Source organism: Parasteatoda tepidariorum, chromosome 8 (genome assembly GCF_982258835.1).
Source record: "Parasteatoda tepidariorum strain Cologne lab strain chromosome 8, Ptep-v5.0, whole genome shotgun sequence".
NCBI lineage: Eukaryota > Metazoa > Arthropoda > Arachnida > Araneae > Theridiidae > Parasteatoda > Parasteatoda tepidariorum.
The window spans coordinates 71,357,082-71,373,042 of NC_141762.1; the positions used below are offsets into that span (position 1 = coordinate 71,357,082).

Genomic DNA, 15,961 nt, shown 5'->3' on the forward strand with positions numbered 1-15,961 from the left:
TCTGTAAATTGAAATCTATTTTTAGGAGTTCAGTGAAGAATAACAGCGGTGATCACTTATATTATTCGCCTCATTCCATTTTAACTGCGACCGAAAAACAGCAAAGAATAACCCGACATTATTTATTATCTTCTGAGTAAACAAGATGCAGAAATAGAAGTCATAAAATTCATTATGAAAACCATTAATTTTATGAAGTAGTAAATAGACATGAAGGTGCAATTTGTTAAAAGCTGTCTTGAGAGAAAGAAAAAGAAAAGAAAGAAAACTTAATTGACTTACTCTTTAAGTAATCGGCTAAAACTTTATCTCCCATTATTTCTGCTATTTCTTCAGCGGTATTGCCCTGAAAAAGAATGATTAATACGAGTTTGAGATCTGTATTTCTAAAGACATGTTTAAAGAGATCTAGAACTTTACAAGAATTGCTTAAAATTTTAGTTTCGTAATAAATAAATTGAACATATAATTGTTTCAATGTAAATTTTCTCATAATTCATGATTGTTCCATTTTTGAGCAAATTCCAAAACTTCAAGTTTGTTGGTGTATGTAAATAAATCTAGAAGGAATAAATAAGAGCATTATTCAGACCTTATTAATATTGATATGTTTTTACTATATCAGGTTTTAAAAGCATTTTTCTTCTCTGTTCGTTCAACCCAAAAAAGTAGCTAAATGTTAGCTTTGCTTCATGTGGTGTAATTAGCTCATTCAAAGTCCTTGTGGATAGTTTTTAAAAGGTAGAAAGGTAGTTCTTAAAAGTCGGTAAATGCTTCGCTTCAGTCAGCTTATTCAAAGCCCTAGTGGATAGTTCTTAAAGGGTTGAAAGGTAGTTCTTAAAAGTAGGTAAATGCTTCGCTTCAATCAGATTATTCAAAGCCTTTGTGGATAACTTTCAAATGGTAGAAAGGTAGTTATTGAAAGTAGCTAATTGTTAGCTTCGCTTCATGTGGTGTAATTAGCTCATTCAAAACCCTTGTGGATAGTTTTTGAAAGGTAGAAAGGTAGTTCTTAAAAGTAGGTAAATGCTTCGCTTCAATCAGCTCATTCAAAGCCCTTGTGGATAGTTCTTAAAGGGTAGAAAGGTAGTAATTGAAAGTAGCTAAGCATTAGCATCACTTCATGTGGCATAATTAGCCCATTCAAAACTCTTGTGGATAGTTCTTAAAAGGCAACTAGCAATTGATATGCAATCTGCTTGTAAATTCTGTTTAACAAAGTGATCGAACCCTATTTTGTTTGCATTAAAAATTAGAGGAAAGTATAAATATTTTATTTTCTTGTGCAGTAATCTTTATTAAAAAGTAACACACTGCCAAGATAATGCTTTTACAATACTACAAAGTAAACAATACAGTCCGTAGGTAATGTTTGCTATCAATGAGTACAAAATAATAAAATTTCTCAGCGAAGAATCTGGCATAACCTTACTCTAACTGGCTTCGTCCGTTTCTCTTTAAGTTGTAATATTAAGTTACAATTGAGGCAACTATTACATAATTATATCTTTATTCATTCGTGCGTTTTCTTTAAATGATAAAGATTGTTATATCGATATTGTTTATCATAGACGAACCAACAAATGCAGCTAAGTAAACGTCATTTCTTTCCGCTCTTTCACGCGCAACAAAATCTTGTCTAATTCGCAGATGTATAAAAAAGTTTCATTTTGGGAACAACAAGATTATAAGCAGTAAGAATTAAATAAATGTTCCCTGTTTTTAACACTTATTTAAAAAATATATCACTTTATTACTGCCTGTTTTTATAAAAGTAGCTTGTTGAATTAAAATAGTCATAAAATAAATGGTGCCAATCGGAGGCTAATTGGAAAATCAGACTTTTTGCATACTGCCAACGTCATTAGTTATTCTTGTTGTAAAAAGGTGTATAGGTGCATCGCAAAGTGCAGTTGACAGTTTGCAAACATCTCGATTTTTTAATTAGCTTGCACTCAGTTTGTTTTTTCTTTTTCCAGTGACAATTTTACCTGTTTATCCTTGACATCTAATGATGCTCCCCCACTAACTAAAATCGAACAGATTACTTTATCCATTCTTGAAGCTGCCCTGTGTAAAGCTGTGTGAAACCTATAAATTAAATTAATAAAAATATTTGAGTTGCATCTAAAGAAAAATAAGGGAACACAAATCCAAAAATCCTTGAAGCAATGAAAATAAATTCGCTTTTCAAAAATTATTGTTCAAACATAAGTCTAAGACGTAGTTTACATTTATTTGGAAAGCTGCTTTGTCATACTGTAAGTTTTGACTAGCCCAAAAAATGTTTTAAACGATATTTAACAATATTTTTCTTAAATTAACAAAGAAGAAAATTTTGTATTGCTATATTTTATTGCTCTTTTCAAACGCTATTTTCTTACTTACTTTACTTTTCTAGTGTAGATTGTGCAGTTAAAAGACGACAGAGTTAAAAATCTTGTATTGTTTCGCCAGCAAGCCCATTAAGTGAAACCAAGTGAATTTAAGGCAGATGGTGCGTTTCTTGTTTTTCAGTGGCGCCATCTATGGCCAAGAATGCGACTACAGACGAACACGTCACAGCCCGTATCACATCCTAGTCATACATCCATTCATTCATCCACAAATCGAAATTTTGACCTGAACCAGAGAGCGATCAATCTCCAATTCAGTACCCCACGAGGTGTTGCTTTATTATGGGAACATGAAGGACTTTGTGTCCTGACAGATATAACATGAACAAGTCACCATCTATTACATGGGGAGTTTGCTGTCACCATCTATTACGGGGGTAGTTTTCGGCCACCAGGGATTGAACTCACAATCTCTTGGACATGGGCCCAACGTCCTACCAACTAGACCAGTGGTGCGCAAACTAGGGGTCGCGACCCCTGTGGGGGTCGCCAGAAGTTTTTTGGGGGTCGCCAAATTTTTATGAAATGCATTATCCCTGCATGCTGCATACCATACAGTGTACATATAAAGAGTGAAGCGCCGTCACTCCCTGTTTAATTGCAATTTCATGCTGTCCACTCTTTCTGATGGTGCTGCAGCATTTACAGGTTCGAATAAAGGGCTCAGAGGCTTAATTCAGAAGGTGGCGCCTCATATGGTATTTAATCACTGTATGATTCATCGGCAAGCTCTTGTTGCAAAAGATATGGATGAAGAGTTGCACAACGTATTACAAGACGCTGTTAGTTCAATTAACTACATTAAATGCAACAGCCGTCTCTTTTCAATACTTTGAAATGAGATGGGCTCAACGTATGAGAGATTTACTGTTACACACCGAAGTCAGATGGCTTTCACGTGGGAAAATACTACGACGGATATTTGATTTAAGAGATGAAGTGTACACGTTTTTAATCGAAAAGAAACATAGATTGGCAAGTTATTATATCAATGAAGTTTGGCTAGGGAAGCTGAGCTATTTAGTTGATATTTTCGAAAAACTTAACGACATAACTGCAGCCAGAAAAAATTCAAGCTTTTAAGAATAAGCTTAGTCTCTGGCTAACTGAACTGAATAAAAACAACACCATGTTCCCTTGCTTTAACGATTTTATCAAGGAAAATAATATAGATATATTTTCATTTAAAAACATCATTTCCAATCACATTGAAAAGTTAAAGAAGAAATTTTCGAGAAGATTCGAGGATTTTCCTGAAAATCTTGGTTGGATTCGTGATCCATTTTCCTTTGACATATGCAGTTCAACTCTTCAAATTAGTGAGAACTACTGAGTCGAAATCAATTTAAGACTCAGCCCTGACAAAAATTTTGGCTATCCGTGGAAAAACAATATCCCATTTTATGCAAGAATGCCATCAGAGTGTTAATACAGTTTGCATCAACGTATTTATGTGAAACTGGATTTAGCAAACTAGTTTCAATAAAAACTAAATACCGCTCGTGTTTAAACCCTGAAGATGATATGCGAATTGCAATTAGCAACATACATCCAAACATCGATGAGATAATTAGAAACTTGCAGCCAGATACATCTCATTAAAGGGCAATTTACTGATTTTTGTGTTATACAAAAAGTATTTTCTTAAAATTATAAATAAAATTAATATGAGTCAAATATGATGATGTTTTTATTCGATGAAACGAAAGAAATGCGCGAAATATACATCTTATTTGTGAACATTTATCTCTAGGGGTCGCCAAAAATTTTCTCTCTACTAAAGGGGTCGCAGTCGAAAAAAGTTTGCGCACCACTGAACTAGACGATCCCGAATCGCATATTAGAACTAAATACAATATCGATAGAAGTAACTAAATGGAATATTCAGAAAAACATAGAGTTAAGTATGGAAAAATTAATTGTATTGAGATTTAACTATATATATATATTTAACTGTATAGAATAAATATTAGCATTTTATTCTATTGAAATAAAGGTAAATAAAACCAATCAGTTTCTTTACTTTGAAGATAGGATTTATTTAAGCTTATTAAATATACTTACATAATATCGTCTTGCGCATCCAAAACTGAAATTGGAGCTGCAAAGAAACAAAGCTAAATGGATTTTCTAACAACATGTGATGAAAATAAATTCTTTATACTTAATGCTACTATAAGAAGAGAAAAAACGGACGAATCACAGGTTTCATTTAACAAGCTTCGATAGAGAAAAAAAAGCATTGTATTACTATCAAATTTCATCACTTTAATATTTCTCCCATTGGAATTGCGGAATTTTTCGTTGTGTAAGGTAATAGGATTTTCGTTTCGCAATTCATTGAATTGGTCCTGCAATTCATTTCGGCATGTAATATGCTTAGAATTTTTTTTCTTCTGAAAATTCAATTTCTCGCACAGATTTTTATTCTTGTTCTAAGATTAAAAACATCTATCTCAATTCTAAATCCTTTTTAGACAGTAAATGTGATTTTCTCTCTCAACTCGTAACAAAATTAATAAAGCGGTTTTAGTTGAAATAGAGAAAGGTTGCTTCATTATACTGGGTGTTTTGTAATGAGCACCCTTAATATACATATATTTAGAAACATTTACAAATTTTAAAAAAAAGTATAGATATAAAGGGTTTAAAATAGTAGATATAATAGTGGTTAGTAACCAAGCTATGAAAAAAAACATCAACAACGTTAACGCTGAGGGATCTGTACTGAGGAAAAAAGTATAGTCAAAACTGACAGAATATGACAAAATTTACCGTGCTTCTGGCTCTATATGCGAACGCCAAAAAGACGTGGTAGTTTTCACTGAAGTGCTTTGGTAATGATTTTGGTAAAATCAGCAATTTGAATAATTTAAAAATTGAACTAATAATTTAATAAAAATTCGGTTATTTTACCGTAATACCTTTTTCTGTTTGTTTGTCGTATGCCTGCTTAGGTAGTGGGGTTGCGATTGTTCCTGTTTTTCAGTGGCGCCATCTATGGCCAGGAATTCGACTTCTACCACGCCATTCACACAACCACAACCCGTTTATAGGGCTGGTCACATTCACACACAAAGGAGAAAGGACATAGAACACACAGAGAGAGAAAGAAACATCCATGCCTTGCCCGGGATTCGAACCTAGGACTTTTCTGATGCAGGGACAGTTCCCTGCCCCCTACACAGGCCTGTCGGCCATAATACCTTTGAGTATGGTATAAAAACCATTTATCCGGTTAAACTTATTTTTCAGTTTTGCACTTTTTACTAAATGTTTGATAATAAGTTACTAAATGAGTGATAACAAGTACTAAGATAGTCAGAAATGCGTCTTCCGCCAATTTTGAGTACCTTCAGCTTGTGTTATGTTAGGATGTATTTGGTTAGGTGTTCGTTTTTAGATTTGAGAGAAACTATGCGACATGTTGCGATAAAGTGTATGATTTCAAACCTAGTCTAATAAGACATTTCTTGCCATGATGTAAAATTATTCTATTCTTTTGATTTATACATTATTTATACAAAAAAAGCAACTTTTTAACACGTTGTTTCATCAATATTTTATTTTATTTTAACCGTAGTTGAACAGCTGACCCAATTTTAGGTTTACGACTACTAATGTTCAACTCCGTGCCCTAGTAATTTTGAAACCAAGCCTGAAAACAAGGGAGCTCCTGTGTCAAGTATTGGGAGAAATTGCCTTCGTGAAGAACTTTTTAATGGAACTAACCCGCATTTGCGTTACATGAAGAGGAAAACCACGAAAACCTCCCATGGTCAGTCTGACGGCAAGGGGACTCAAACCTATGATCCGACAACCACTGACAAAATTTTGCATCAGCACTGTGGCCGGTGCAAGCTGGACGCGGAATTAGTATCAACCGGTCATCGCTGGGATTTGAACCCGGATCAACTCATTGGAAATCGAACGCTCTATCTGCTGAGCCACCATGGATCTCTCATCTACATGAATTTGAAAGAGCTTTAAGCCATTACGGGGAATAGAACTCTCAATACTTTCAGTATATTAACCTCTGTGCTCGCTGCAATTTATAAAATATTTTTGATGTAAAAGTACCTTGATAAAAATGTTATTTTTAAATTTAGTTTTTAATTAAACATTTTTATTACAATTCTAGTCAATTTAGGTGGGTTTTTTTTCACTTCACATAAAGAAAAAAATTAAAACATCTTCTTTACCATAAGCTACTAAGTATCTCACGACATCTACGTTTCCTATAAAGGCTGCATGGTGAAGAGCTGTTCGACCATCATGATCTTTCAGCATTAAATTCTGTCCCTCATTATGCAATCTGGCAACCTGATAAAATAAAATAACCACATTTCTTTTTTTGAATCTCTCGCTAATTTGAAAATATTATACAAAATATATTATGCGAAATATATTTTACTTGCGAGTATAAAATAATCTGACTTCGATTATTGGCTATTAGAGAGATAGTTATAGCAAACGTACAATATCTTCACTAATACAAATATTTATTAAAGTAAGTCACATATAAGAAGAATATTATGCTATTGTGCATAATTTATATATGAAGCTGTATTTTCAAAAGTAATTAGATAATTAGATAAAAAACTGTTTTATAAAGTGCATAACAGTTTTTCATTTCATACAATAAATACCATTCATTGTTAATTTCTTGAATTAAAATTACCTGATCCAAATATCCCATCTTTGCAGCTGCTATTATATCTGGAAAATAAAAATTATATCTTACTTTATTTGGATAGATAAATTTATAAATAAAAGTTTCTGTCGATTAGTACTAAAAATTCATTATTAAATGTTGTACGCATAGTACTATAATTAAATAACAATAAAACACTAGTTTTTTTTCTTTTTTTAAAAATAATCAGTTTTATATCTAATTTTTAATCTAGTTCTAACACCTACCACCCCGATTCTACTCATTGGTTGGCTGTAGAGTAATTTATTTAGAGCATTTCAAACATGTAAATAGAGAACATAATCTGAAAAAAATGTATATCTAACTTGAAAAAATATTAAGTTGTCTAGTTTTTGTACGAATTCAATGCCAAAAGAAAGGTTTCCTTTTTTTTAATTAGGAAACGAATTTTTTTAAATTATCTATAATAACAATTTTTCTTACTGCTTGAAATGTTTTAATTTGTTCTAATAAATGCCTCGTCAGTTGATACAAATTGTAGACATAGTGTCAGTTTTCGTATGAATTGCCATTCCAACTGATTCCAATGAGAAAGCAATGAAGTCTATCTTTCACTGTGTTTGTTAACTGTTTCAGGACCGGCGGAATAACAACGAAGCGTTTCCCTTAGCCTACTTGCTCTGAGTTTATGCATATTAATACGAGAGTACCGTATTGAGATCACATCCGTGTGATCTTAGGTCACTAGAGTATAGAGTCAGAAAGGCTCGTATTATATATAATACCGGGAGCTGAGAATGGAGAATCACGCGATCACCAATGCGACAGTATCGTATTGAGATCACATCCGTGTGATCTTAGATCACTAGAGTATAGAGTCAGAAAGGCTCGTTTTATCGTTTTATATATGATACCGTGAGATGAGAATGAAGAATCACGCGATCCCTAATGCGAGAGTATCGTATTGAGATCACATTTGTGTGATCTCGGGCCGCTGGAGTATAGAGTCAGAAAGGCTCGTTTTATGTATGATACCATGAGCTGTGAATGGAGAATCACGTAATCACGTATATGTGATCACGGTTCAGAAGGGGCAAAACTTCCTCTCTCAAGCAGTAGTTTCATTAAAACAGTTCAACCTTCTTATAGTCTGAGATTGGTGCCCAGTGTTTATCACCTGTATCCTAAGTGGGAATTACGCAATATGGACGTTAGACGATTCGGCAACGGCAATGACATTTAATGAAAGGACATGGCAAGTATCTAGTATTAAATGGCAATGCAATAACTCTCAGATAACTTATCAGAGTGCCAATTATTTAGAGAAGTAGAAAAATTTTCAACCTTTAAAATGATATAATATAAATTTTTCCCATAAAAAAACTCATATTATAGCATAAGAAAATTTATTTTTTAATTTCTTAAAAAGAGACCTTGTTTTTGGAATTGCTCTCAGTATACCCACAATACACTTTTAAACGCAACTTAAGATATAATGGTCACACAATGATCACAATATAATGGTAAATAGTACTTGCAAAAATGGTACAATGTCGACAATACAATGGCACGCAATTCAAATATTTTATTGCCTTTCTAAAAAAATTAACCTAAACAAAATAGTCACCAAAATGAGTTTACTTTATAGTAACTTTATTACAGTCAAACCCCGTTATTGTGAACATGGTTTATAGTGATCTCCTGGATATATTGAGCGAAATTTTTGCTCCCGTGCCTTGCTACGCACGCATAATGTTATTTTTTTGTGAATATAATGAACTAAAAAAAGAGAGTAAGTTGGATATTATGAACTTTTTTCTGTCTTTCGACTGATTTATTTCCTTTATTTTTTTGTAATATTTTGAAATTTCTGCTTCAAAATAAATACATATACCGATTTTTAAAACCATCTATAGCAGGGAATGTAGTAATAAGCATTTTTCTTGTTTGCTCCATCATTGAATTGGTTCAGCATTCAAAGAAGCAGTAATCCTCCGGTATCTGGACAAATGCTTCAAGTCAAAGCCGATGAATTTTCTGAGTGATTTGGTGAGACTAATTTTACGTACTCGAGTGGCTGGTTAGACAGGTTTAAAAAGCGGAATAACATAAATTCAGAAAAAATTATCAGAGAGTCTGGAAGTGTTTTCACATCTGATGTTGAGGATTGCTCATCAGCTGTAGATTCCAAATTTTTTTGTACCCAAAACGAAGAGTAATAAAAAATAAAAGTAAACACAATTTTTGTTACTAAATATTATTTTTCAGTCATTTTTGTATTTCATTTTATTAGTCATTTATTTAAATAATGTGCAATAAAAGGGGGGAGTTTGGAAACATTAGTTAAAGTTAATTGCGGTAAGTCCCGGTTATAGCAAACCAAAATTTCGGTCTCTTGAACGTTCACTATAGCTGGGTTTGATTGTATAAAGAAACAAAAATAAAATAATAGTAATAGTAATCTAATCAAGTATTCAAGCGATCAAACTAAGATTAAAACAATATAAAATATTATTTTCAGGAAATCTTACTAATTCTTAATTGTGCTTGTAAATTAAATTATAAAATTGCCTAATAGCTCACATTTCAATTTATGTCCATCTAATATATTTTATAGAAAAAAAATATATTTTACCTACCCATATCGCTCATATCAATTCCTGGATCTGGTTTTTCTTCAACTTGTGCAGCATCTTCAATTATACCCCTATAAAAATATAGCATATTTTATGCATTGTATATTAATTATATTTAAAATTTGTGACGTAAAGCATAAAAAATTGAAATACATATAAGTTGGTTGGTAAAAACACTTAGGTATAATAACATATGTTGAGTTTATTGGAAATAGTAGATTACCAACAAATACAAACGTTTTTCTCTCAACATCATTAGTAGTTTCTTAATTTTCACTTTTCGTCCTGAATATTTTAATATCATCAGTGTAAATTACATTTAAATCTACTCTAATTAAATATCTCATATTTAGAAAAAAATACACTATTTAGACAGTTTTATATTCTATTTGCAATGTTGAAAATCAGAAGTTAGCAAAAACTAATACTTTCTGTTCATAGGAACTAAAGTCCAACGAGGAAATATTGCGTCGAATTAAAATAACATATCATGCTTAAGGTAATAAAGTCAATCTGTGTTGTATTGGTCTTGTAAAATTAGACTTTTTCTTCGAGAAAATTCAAACTCAAGATCAAGGCTATAAATTCTATAAATCTCACTTCAAGTTTGACAAACTAACATTATGATTAAAAATTTCATTAAATAATATTTTGTTTGTAAATTGGATGATCGAATTATTTTTTTATAAATTTGATATTCTAATGCTTTGTTTACAAATTAGTAAAACTTATATTTTGTTTATAAATAAGGTAAATAAATATTTTGCTTATAAATTGCATTAACTATAATATTATTCTAAAATGCTTTTAACTTAATTTAATTATATTAAACTCCATGTGCATATTTTTTTTTCTTCTGAAAGTTAGAATTTGTTTCATTTTGATATTTTCCCATTAGATATTTTCTTGTTTTCGTTAAAGTGATTGCTAAAGGAATGTGCTTATTTATTGATTAATTATTAATTGCTTCGCTGATTTAATCACTCAAACTAGGAATTTCCCAAATTACAGTATACGCACCAGTCGTTTTAATTAATTTTGAAATAGTTTTCTGTATTTACTTAGTTAATCAATATCTAACATAGTTTTCCCGAGTTCTGTTGCAATTATTACTTAGGGTAAGGAAATTAAAATTGAGAGTTTTTATGAAGAGAATTTAAATTATTTACGCTTTTAATTTTAAATGATACATATTAATTTATCCTTGTAAATAAGATAATATATTTGTTTTGCTCTAATAACAGCAATTAAAGCTTATGTTATCAGTATGTTTGATATCATTCGAAGAGGGACGAAAATTCAAGGAAATAATGTGTACTAAAAAATTCTTCTCTTGATTACAGTCAATGACCAGTAAAAAGACTTCCAGTCACTAACCACAGAAATAAATTTGTACCTGTAAAGTTTTCGCAATTTTAAGAATGAAGGTTTGCCGGAAAAATGTTCTTGTAAAATGTATGATCACTGAACGAAAATTAACGTTATGCTCGTAAAAAATAACTTCAGTTAGGGACTTGATATTGTTTGAGACTCAGGCGATTTGCTTGTCGAATTAAGACGACCCGTGGAATAAAACGAATATTGTAGTGCTGCCATCTGTCGAGGTTTAAGGAAGTTGTATGTTCGTAGTCCGTGGTCACCAAAACAGAGGGAGCGCGAGAAACATGTTCATTAGTCTTGATTGTTTTTTTTAGCTAAGACTGGGCATGCATTTGACCACTGATATGGACTTATGTATTAGTATTTTGATGCTCTCGGTGCTCGATTAGTCGATAAATTTTTTGATGCTCTCATGTAAGAGAGCATCTTGAATCTAATTTTCAAGTAATATATAAATTCCATGAAAATTAGCGATCTAAAGATACTATTTTTGTTAAAGTTCATGACTATCACGGTCATTAGGCTCTTTCTGTCAAAGAAGTAAGCTGGTTATATAAATTGACGATCAACTGGGAGAGTATGCTTATATTTTGGTAAAGCGAATTTATCTCTATAAGTGTTCATGTTGATTTAAACTAAATATCAATCTCCAGAAATCACATGATGTATAAATTTCAAGCATACTAATGTCCCTTTAATTTACAATTTGCATTGTATATGTGAATGAATAGTGAAGGCGAAAACGGAACCCTAAAAATGCTATTATGCAAAATTTTGAGCATTCATAAGTTAATTTTATCATATTCCAGTCGCTTAAGATACTTTTCCTTCAAGTTCCACTATGCCATATTGCATCACTATTCCAGTTATTTTTATATTTAATATAAAAATCATAGAAAACTCCAAATCATTTAATAATTTCAAATATTTTCTTAAATCCACATGGAACTTTTGCGTGCTATATTGGATTCAATGCCTCGATTATTATCATTGAGGTTTAAGCTCATAATAAGCAACCCAACAAACCCTCGTATATAAACTCCTTAAGAAATCCGTATTAAAACTTTAAATGGAGTTTTTTTTTTTTACAAAACCTGACATTTAAAATAGTTCATAATGCGTTTCATAAATTATTAAAAAAGAAACTTTTTCCTGAATTCGATTACCGATTTTTTAATGAATTTAAAAAATTATAAGTAAAAACATGTCGTCTACGCATCACTCATCTGTTCAAAAACTCGTATTTTAAAAGGGAGTGGTTGTAGAGCATGCTATACATATAACTGCTCCAGAAATATATTTAAAAATATATTCTTGAATTGCTGTCCAGATGAGAATTTTAGTTTTAAATTAGCTTCGATTTTTTAATAATATATTTATTAAATTAAAGATAAATATATTTTAAATATTTTAAAAATGAATTTTCTTAGAACTAAACTAAATTCATATCACATCTTGTAATGTAAGCTATACTAAATAAATAATTCGGAATATTTATTCAGCCATCGACAAAGATAAATCAAGTTTCGACACAAAAGTACGCTCGATTTGCTCCTCGAAGATAGGACGGAATACGCTTCTTTCAAAATTTCCAATATTTCTTATCTCGTTTGACGGTAGTAAATAATAATTTTTTTTTTGTTGAAGAGAATGAATATTTATCATCACCCGAAATCTCTGCTCCCTTGCGATTGCTGTCCTACGCTGGAGGAAGAACTAGACGCTCTGCTTACGTCATCACCATCAGGGTCGTTCTCGACTTTAACTGGAGCTTCGTCAATTGCTGCCTCTGCCAGAAACTCTCGCTGTTCAGCGATGAAAAGTTCTTGATCACATATGTCATTCACGTAGTATAGATGCTCCTGAGCTTCATCTATTCTAAAGAATTTTTGTCCGCTGCATGCTGGGATAACAGGAATAAAGAACATTTTGATGAAGTTGTTTGAATAAATAATAACGATGCTATTACATCTAACAGTTTCGTAGGGAGAGTTATTATTATCCAGATATAATATACTTGAAAAAGATATTTAAAATGTTATGGATCTTATTTTGAAGGGAAATTTATTATAAAACAGTATATGATAAGCAAATGCAGTATTATGAAAGATGTTAATTAAGCAAGTAGGTTGGTGAAGAACTACGGATAGAATAAAATTTAAAATTTTTTTTAAAATCTATACTGTTATATTTTGTAATGCATTGAACAATAGAATCATTCATATTTGATGCAATTTTAATATGGTGCTTTCGGAAAAGATTTTCTGAAATATTTGAAATATATTATAGATAAAAAAATTATCCAGCTGCAAACGGTATCGACTTGGGGCAAGGAAGCAAATTGATTTTTAAAAAAGCAAACAATAGACCATTACTTGATTAAAAACTTTGCTCTCTTTAAATATATCCAAAGTATATCCAAAGTAAAAATAACAGTCGATGTGTTTCAAGCTCACAAAAACAGGAGCCCATTTTCAAGACTTGCCAGACATTAAAGAGAAGAAACGAAAATGATTTGAAATATAAAACGAAAAGTTTCCAACGAAAAATGGAGAAATGAAGGTGAGAAACAAAGCTAAAAAAATCACAGTAGCCGAGAGCTAAAAAAGATGGGAAACAAATCAAGAAGAGCCGCTGTGGCCAAGAGGATGAAATCAAGATAAAATGCATTTCCAAGCGCTATGGAGAGATGATGAGAAACTAATGTCGTTACCAAAGAACTCAGCATTTATTTGAATAAAACAAGATTCCAGGGTATCAAGATGAGCTAATGTGAGTGGGGTGGTAATAATATTGGCATTGCCAAATTTGAATTTTAAGCACTTGAAACATGCCGACTGTTATTTTCCAATTTGTATATTTTTAATCTAAGTAATATCTAACTGTTTCAGCTTCTTAGGATTTTTTATTTAATACTTAGTAAAATAAGGCCATTTTCAAATGCGTACGATTTACATCTGATTTTCATGAAGTATAATGAATGAAAAATACTATCCCCTACGCTTTAAAAGATGCATAGGATGATTAATGTCTTGATGATTGATTGATATCTTTGAACAACCTTTAAAGTATCATGTTTTTCTGCCAATGTTCCACCCTTGTTTCTGCCAATCTGGAGCATTTTGTAAGCATTTATTAGAAAACTCATCTACTTGAGAAATATTAATTACTACACTGTATTATAAGATACTAAGTTATTATTGGGTAGAACTGGGGTTCCTTTCACAATTTCCATTCTTATTTGCACTGTAAATAATCCAGGATCAAATTACGATAGGGTACTCAGGGTACTGGTACTCTTTTACCATGAAATCCATTTTTGCGAAATAAAATATCTAAAGTGCTAAAATTTTTATAATACTTATAATCGTCAAGTCACTAAATCATTCTAACTAAATAAATATTATTGTAAAATTTAAGCTATAGTGTCTTAAGGTTAAAGTAGATTATACGAATGTTGCATTGAAAGTGGTACTTAGTACCGTAATTCAATCCGGAAATTTTCTTTAAAGTGTTGAACCGGGTTTCTTTTCTGAATAGCAGCTTAAATTTGGATCAACTTCATATCTAGGAGTTGCTGCTTATCTAGGAAAGTAATTGCTATCGATGCATCTTGCTCACTTTTTCATATTATTGGCTACGAAATTGTGGATTCTTAAGGTTGATGATCCCTTGGGTCACTACCTCACTATTTCAGAAATGCTCATCTGGAAGAATTTTCCTTACAAGTTTTGGAACGAAATTCGTAAGTCACATTGCGAAATTTAGGAAAAAAGTGGTTTAAAAGTTCGTGAAATTAAAGAGTTAAAAATATTAATTTTTATATGTTTAACAAACTCTTTCCTTAAAAATTGATGCATTTCAAAAGATTACTTTCTGTTTCAATGACAAGTTATTCTGCTGATATTAATGTGCATTAAACTATATCCGCTTTGATGTTTACATTAATTTATACAATTGAAATTTAATGTAAATTTATACAATTGAAATGTTTTGATTAGAAAGGAATTTACAATCCAGAAACCACCAGCTTGAAGTTTTTTTCTTCGGTTGGTCATTTCCTTGTTCTCTTTCCTGCAAAAGAAACAAAATAAAATTAATGTATTAATGAATAACTAATGAAAAATCAATTATTCAATCGGATAATTTCAATACAAATGGCAAAACATTAAAACCTTAAATACAGTTTTAAAATTGTTTAAGTGAAATGGTAGAAAAGTGCCAGAAGCACAAAAAATTTCCGCTTTTTTATGAACATTCATCAAAATTTCGAATTTTTCAATTTGATGTTAAAATATATATCTAAATTTACTTTATTTAAACTGAAATGTTACATTATCTAAAAGCATACGTAAGATTTGTTAAGTTTTAAGAGAGTTTATATTTCTAGAAAAGGGATTTCAGGCTGTGTGTTAGCTAAATTTCTAAGGGTGTTTCATTCATAATGAATATGAAATTAAATATAAAAATATAATATTTTTATTAGTTTCACATAAGAATGAAGTACATATGATAGTATGCAATCAAACAGTATAATGTTTTTATAATATTTAACTTGTTATAAAACTTTAACAGATTTTTATAGTTCAAATATATAGTTAAATTTGCGAAAAATTTATTGTTACGTATTTTCTACAGTGTAAAAATGAATAAGTGAGTAAAATTTTAGCAGCATAGTTACTTTACCTAAATTATTTTTGTATTATTATTTTTAAAAGAAAATATTACCATGATAAGAGAGATATTTTTATTTTCGAAGGTTTTTATCTTCAAAAAAAGGAATGTTCCAGGCATATTAGTGGGTAGAGTTTCATAGTTACTTGAATAAATTTTTTTATTGTTAAAAAAAATTTCATTTGATTAACTTAACTACTTTTCTTTAGCCGATTATGTAT

The 15,961-nt window shown here is 30.9% G+C and overlaps 1 protein-coding gene across 3 annotated transcripts in view; it reads right to left on the reverse strand.

Annotated features, from left to right (window-relative positions):
• The window catches only part of LOC107449338 (retinal degeneration A), a 91,953-nt gene that overhangs the window by 6,869 nt on the left and 69,123 nt on the right, over positions 1-15,961 (reverse strand). For all 3 annotated transcript variants that reach the window (XM_087169122.1, XM_087169121.1, XM_087169123.1), the window contains 8 exons: positions 15,080-15,140; positions 12,735-12,969; positions 9,690-9,757; positions 7,078-7,115; positions 6,599-6,719; positions 4,461-4,497; positions 1,992-2,091; positions 283-346 (listed from right to left, as the gene is read on the reverse strand). In XM_087169122.1, coding sequence (XP_087025248.1) covers positions 283-346; positions 1,992-2,091; positions 4,461-4,497; positions 6,599-6,719; positions 7,078-7,115; positions 9,690-9,757; positions 12,735-12,969; positions 15,080-15,140 — 724 coding nt within the window. The remainder of the gene's footprint in view (positions 1-282; positions 347-1,991; positions 2,092-4,460; positions 4,498-6,598; positions 6,720-7,077; positions 7,116-9,689; positions 9,758-12,734; positions 12,970-15,079; positions 15,141-15,961) is intronic.